The 6,560-nt window shown below is 49.1% G+C and overlaps 1 protein-coding gene across 1 annotated transcript; it reads right to left on the minus strand.

Annotated features, from left to right (window-relative positions):
* Nucleotides 1-280: 280 nt before the first annotated feature.
* On the minus strand, nucleotides 281-5,124 carry KCNA4 (potassium voltage-gated channel subfamily A member 4). The gene is made up of 2 exons (XM_027902613.1): nucleotides 4,836-5,124; nucleotides 281-4,022 (listed from the first exon to the last, which is right to left on the minus strand). The coding sequence occupies exon 2, from the start codon at nucleotides 3,204-3,206 to the stop codon at nucleotides 1,221-1,223; it is 1,986 nt and encodes a 661-aa protein (XP_027758414.1). The 5' UTR covers nucleotides 3,207-4,022; nucleotides 4,836-5,124; the 3' UTR covers nucleotides 281-1,220.
* Nucleotides 5,125-6,560: the final 1,436 nt, after the last annotated feature.

A 6,560-nucleotide genomic window follows, 5' to 3' on the forward strand; every position in this document is an offset into this window, starting at 1 on the left:
ATTTTGGATCTTAACCGTTGCTTCAAATATACATGGGTGAAAGCTGTAATCAAGCAGCACCAATAATAGCACATTAAAAGTCAGCAATTCTCAATTGTCAGTACTGTAACAACTGAATATCTTATTACTTCTACCTTCTCCTCCCATACACTGAATTTCTTCAGTAGTGACAAAGTGCATGTACTAATCATAGACTCAGTGTTAAATTAAGCAGGAAAAAGACATAAATTAGGTTGGTACTCCTTGAGGGCATCAGTAGAAAACACCGATTTCAAATAACTTTGATTATAAAATTTTACTTCACAATCCTTTTCCAGATCACAGATATTCATAATCAAAAAGAGTATGGAATTCATGTAATGTTTGCTATTTTGCCATCAGCATCACAAAGAAAAAAAAGGAAACAATAAAATATGATGCAGAATTCACTCTTCCAATGATTGTCATTGAACTATTACATTAGTAAACATTCACAGTATGAAGTCTCTTTCAGTATATCTCCAGCATATAAAGTAGTGCAAAAAAGCATTCCAGTCATTTTGCCTTTGCAGTCAGACCAGGTTAAACGATTCTCTTACTTCATTTCTTTCATTATTAGACAACAAATGCTGCAATGCCTCCAAAGAGAGTTATAAAAATAAACAATTTCTGGAGGGTCAACAACAGCCTTTTCAAAGAAAATTTCCAGTTAAAAACAAGCATTATAGATTTCAAGAAAAAAAAAAAAGAATTTAGATCTATCTTCTGTAGAATATCTTTTTACAATAAATTTACCATTTGAAAAACAATGACTATGGTATCCAATGATTTATGGTAGCTGCTATTAAAGCACTGATAAATAGATAAATGACTACCAAACTTCATTGTTTCTTACATAGTAAATACCTCTGAATGCCAACTTTTACCACAGAGCTGTTATTAGTGATGTCGACAGTTCATGCACCCACTTCAAAACTGACTTGGTTTTAATAAATTTTTCAGCCTCATGTGCAAAACACTTGCATTCTAATAAAAATATAAAGTCTGAAAATGTATCAGATCTAGCAATCCTTTCCTCAAGTCGTACCACTTACTTGATATGTAATACACGTTTAGCAATGCTTTTTATTTGTATTTAACCATTAAATGGCATACTACTGTATGCTGCAGACTCTTGTTTGCATATTTCATTATTTTCACTGCACTCTTTAATGCATAAATATATTTGGAAACGTTCAGAATTACACATCAGTTTCCACGGAATTTGAATTTACACAGTTTTTCTTCTCTGACTCACTGCTATTCCCCGTGTCCTGACTTTTGTTCTCCTTTACACAAAGAGATTCTTTAACCCCTTCTTCCATCTCCAAATACTCTGATTTATCCTCTGTGGATGAAGAAGACGCGCTTCTAAACTTCTTCAGCAAATTTGTGGGGAGGTAAGGGCAACTGACTGCATTTTGCATCATCTGTGTTTGCTCCTCATTCTCAGTTTCTCTGTGGTAGAAATAGTTAAAATTGGAGACAATCACTGGCACTGGTAAAGCAATGGTTAACACTCCAGCAATGGCACACAGGGACCCGACTATTTTCCCCCCCACAGTTATGGGTTTCATGTCCCCATAACCAACTGTAGTCATGGTCACTACGGCCCACCAGAAGGCATCTGGGATGCTTTGAAAATGGGTGGCAGGCTCATCGGCCTCTGCGAAGTAAACAGCACTGGAAAACAAAATGACTCCGATAAAAAGGAAAAAGATGAGGAGGCCGAGCTCCCTCATGCTGGCCCTGAGCGTGTGACCCAGGATCTGCAAACCCTTGGAGTGCCTGGAGAGCTTGAAGATGCGGAACACCCTGACCAGACGGATGATCCTCAGGATGGCAAAGGACATGGCCTGCTGGCTGCCCTGCTCCTGCGCCAAGTCAGTGCCCAGAGTGATGAAGTAAGGCAAGATGGAGACAATGTCTATGATGTTCATGACGTTCTTGAAGAAGTGTGCTTTGCTCGGACACGCAAAGCAGCGCACTGTAAACTCAAAGGAGAACCAGATGATGCACACTGTCTCTACAATGAAAAAGGGGTCATTGAAGATGGTGTGCTCCCCAGCATTCAGGTGGAGTGACTCATTGGAAAGCCCCTTCCCTAAGCTCAGGGACATGACGAATTCTTTGTCATCTCTGAACTCTGGTAAAGTCTCCAGACAAAAGATGACGATGGAGATCAAGATGACTAAGACAGAGACAATGGCAATGCCTCTGGCTGGAGTAGAGCTCTCCGGGTACTCAAACAGCAGCCAGACCTGCCTCTTAAACTCATTCTCCGGCAAAACTTTGTCCTCTTCCTCTTTGACAAACCCTTCATCCTCCCTGAACTTGAGCATGGCCTCCTCCCCGAGCTGGTAGAACTTCACCTCCTCGGAGAAGATGTCAAAGGGTACATTGACTGGCCTCTTCAGCCGACCGCCGCTCTGGTAGTAGTACAGGATGGCATCGAAGCTGGGTCGGTTCCTGTCAAAGAAGTACTCATTCCTGAGAGGATCAAAGTATCTCCCTCGCTTCGCAGGGTCGCCCAGCAGCGTCTCGGGGAACTGAGCTAACGTCTTCAGCTGGGTCTCGAAGCGCAGCCCTGACACGTTGATCACCACCCGCTCACAACACTCGTACTCGCTGTAGCGAACAGAGCTGTAACCCCCAGGGCCTCCACCATCGTCAGGTGGCTGGTCCGAGTAGGAAAACTCATCCTCCCCATAGTCGTCACTGTAGTAGAGCTTTCCTTCTTCCTCGTCTTCTTCGTCCTCATCTTCATCCTCCTCTTCCTCCTCGCTCAAGTCCTTCAGTATCCTCTCCTCGGAGCCGCTGAGAGGCAGCAGCTCAGAGCAGGGGAAGGAGGCCCCACACTCCCTGCTCCCCAAGTGGTGGCTCCTCTTTTTGCCTTTCTTCCTCCTCTTCCCGCCCTGGCGGTGGGGCAGGCTGCCGCGGGACGCGCTCCCGCCGTGCGAGGAGGAGGATGCCCCCCGGCTCTGCTCCTGGTGGTAGTGGTGATAAGGTCCTCCCCCACCTGCTGCCCCACCTTCCACTGCTGCCGTCGCTGCTGCCACGGCGGCGGCCGCGGCCGCCCGGGACTGTGCCAGCCGCTCCCGCTCTCGCGCCCGCGCTTGGGCCGCGTATCCGTAGGGCATGTGGGTGTTGCACCCGGAGCTATCCGCGCTCACCATCGCCACCTCCATTTTGCAGCTGCTTTATTACTTTTTTTATTATTATTATTTTTAATCAACCACTTACTGCAACGAGGCTCTGTTCTATTTACAGCGTAACCTTAACTTTCACCAGAGAGTTCAGAGCCATTTGCGTTTGGAGGACAGTCCCCTGGACGTGGAGCGTGGCAGCACGGTTGCAACACTGAATCTACGTTTTGGAAAAGCACAGGTCTGCATTTTCTCCTTCTCCACAATGCTTGACACAAAGTCCTGTTTTGCTGATGAGAAAAGATGGGATTCTCAAATTGAACCAGGGAACAGCTGAGACCTTGTTCTTTCATCCACCAAGTCCCTTTATTTCCATTTATCTCCAGCAGCTATCACAGATCTGATCAGAATCGTGTCTACATCGCAGGCTATAGAGGCTGCATTTGTCAGGGAAAAAAAAAAAAAAAGTGCGAATCAAATGGTACCTGTTCTCCACAGATGGTTTTAGTTCATCATTGCAACCAAATGCAAATAGTCTCTTATTTGTTCCTGGTAACGCTTTGGCCTAGCAAACTTACTGTTTAATATCATTACTCGGGGGGTTGAAGTTAATTCCAGCCATCACTTCATTTACACAGTGAGGAGGTCTTTGCAAATCCTTTCTTCAGCCTGTCAACAATGTCTCAAACCTGGGAGCAGCACCCAGGGCATCAGCAGCAGTGGCAAGAGCAGGAGGAGGAGGAGTTGGAGGAGGAGGAGGAGATGAAGACTGAGAAACTGGCTCTGAGGTCCCCATAGGACATAAGGGGAGTGGATGGGTCACCCTTTGGTTATGGTCATGCAGAAGAAGCACTTAACCTGAGGCACATGCACAAACACACAAAAATAAACAAAACAAAAAGGGAAAAGATTGGATTGTTTTCCTAAAAGGTCACACCGATCAAATGAAACTGTGTCATCTATTACCACGGCATTCAAATCTTCTCCTGCCCACACTATTCACACTTCTACATTACACACACACCCACATCACATGCACAGAGATTTTGAACGACTCCGTGGGTAAGGATGTGGGTGGGTATGTCACGTATATATATAGACAGATACAAAATCCCCACCCATATAAGCACTTGCACCCATACACAAACATATGCATGCTTCTGAAACACCAGCACACATAAACACCAATAAAAATACTGCAACACACAAGGCATTCAGGTCTCTGAGCATATATGTGATAGATGCACCTACATATATCTACATGAAACATGAAAGAATAAATGTATCTACACAAAGAGCTTTTGTTGTAATTGTAAGAAACACGTCGGAATGCTACATTTTAATCTACAGCAGAATTGTGTTTCAATCACAATGAACATCTCGCTGGGTTTAATTTGGAAACAGGCACGTACAGTGCTCACCCAAGTGAAAATACCGTGATATGATATGCCAAGAAAACAACTGCAGGTGCACTGAAGCAACATCTACATGCAAGCACACACACAAAAATACACAATCCCCCACGCCCCCCTTTGAAACAGAAGCCTCGTTTATAGCCCCATCTATTCATACATGACAGAAGGTGAACACGAACCATTAAACGACGCTATTTTTAAAACCGTACCTATGTGCCATGCAGAAAAAGGTCTTAAAAGCCGCTCTCATACTCACTGATCCTAGGCAGAGAAACAGCAACGCTGCTCCTGGCGGTGCACGGGCGCGGTGGCAGCGGTCCCGAGGGGGCTGTGCCGGCTGATCCACATTCGCAGGTGTCTGTGGTCAGTGCGCACCACAGGTTGGCGAGCGATTCCCGTCCCTCCTTGCCGAACGCAGCCCGGGCGGCGGGAGCGAGCGGGGCAGGGGGCACCGCGCAGAGCCACAGCCCTGCCGCTCGCCCAGGCATCGGCGGAAAGGCAACAAGCGGGGGTCTCGTTCCCGGAGGGAATAGTGTGTGCGCGTGTGTGAGGAGGGATGAACGGGCAGGCGCGATCTCCAGCCTCCCCCAGCCCGGCTCCCGCAGCAGATTTGTGAACCGGCGCTGGGATAATCCGCGCACCGAGCCGGGGTCCCCGCGGCGGCGCGGGGGGGACGCGGGGTCGCTCCGTGCGGTCTCTCCCCGCCTCGAAACGCGTCCAAGGGCAGCGGCTCAGCCCGCTCCCGCCCGCCACACATCCACTTGTTGTGCGGGTTTGGAGGTGATGCGGGACCCGCGCCCGCCCCAGCCGGACGCGCCGCTGCTGCCGCCGCCCGGCGATGGAGCTCGGCCGGCCCGGCCCGGCCCCGGAGCCGCACGGCGCTCCCGGAGCCGGCCCTGTTGCTCCCGGAGCCGCCGCCCGCCGCCGATCCCGATGCTCCCGCTGTTCCCGCTGTTCCCGGCCCGCCGCCGGCCCCTGGCGGCCGCCGCCCGCACTGCGCCCCGGCCCCGCACACGGCCCCGGCCCCCGCCCCGCTCCGCGCACCGCCGGGCCGGCAGCGATCGACAGCACGGGGCGCCGAGAGAAACTCTCCGACGCTGCCAGCCCTGGCCTTCGCTCTGTCCTAAGGAAGCCAAATGCATCGCTGGGGCGGCTCGGAGAATCCTGAAGCCGAGCCCGCATCAGGTTTCCCGGAAAAGGGGAAAAAAGCTGCCCCCCCACCTCCACCCTGCTCGCCCCCCAAGCAGCGCAAGCAAACATTCCCTCTGCTCCTACCCAGCACACCCAGGCCGCTGCAGCCGTCTCGTAAATGAAAGCAAATTAACTTTGCTCCCAATTCTGTACCTGAACAGAAAGTAGGTCCTAGTCCATGATTAGAGGGGACCGCTGTGTATTTGGCAGAGTTAACACCTCAAATCTCTGCTCTCTCTGCCTGCTATAACACAAGCAGTGTACAAACTATTCCCTCTGCATCCACCTAGAAAACCGAATCTGTGACGGATTCCACTCCCTGTAAGGGACCACCGTGAAAATGCAGCTTGGCTGTACTTGACATCACACTTAGAATTCTACCCTCTCAGTACAAATTAAGTACAGACACTCCTGCTTCTCCTCGTGGAGAAAGAAAAGACTACATTGAGAAGAAATCACAAGTAGCACTCACACCAGACACTTTGCCTCAAGGCATTTGCAACTGGAGACAAATTCAACACGAGCAGCAAGTGGGTTAGGCATTTGTCTCATTGCCTAGGTCCTCCTCCACAGAGAAACCAAGAGAGCCTGGTGACTATTTCCCTTCAGATCCCTCCAGCACAGCCCACATTATCCATGTAACTTCTCTGTCTCTGCTGCCTACACACATCAGTTCCTTCTCGTACCCTTAACCTCATTCCTTTGAGCAGATGACCTATGACTGTACAAGAGAGAATGAAGGATCAACCAAACAAACACACAGAATGTCAGGCATCAAATCAGTTCATAC

The sequence above is a fragment of the Empidonax traillii genome, unplaced genomic scaffold (assembly GCF_003031625.1).
Source record: "Empidonax traillii isolate 1590-97213 ecotype Southwest subspecies unplaced genomic scaffold, ASM303162v1 scaffold891:size446522, whole genome shotgun sequence".
Lineage (NCBI taxonomy): Eukaryota > Metazoa > Chordata > Aves > Passeriformes > Tyrannidae > Empidonax > Empidonax traillii.

Bases quoted from the DNA above. Each gene is read 5' to 3' on its own strand.
- KCNA4 (XM_027902613.1), bottom strand. From the start codon at position 3,206: ATGGAGGTGGCGATGGTGAGCGCGGATAGCTCCGGGTGCAACACCCAC.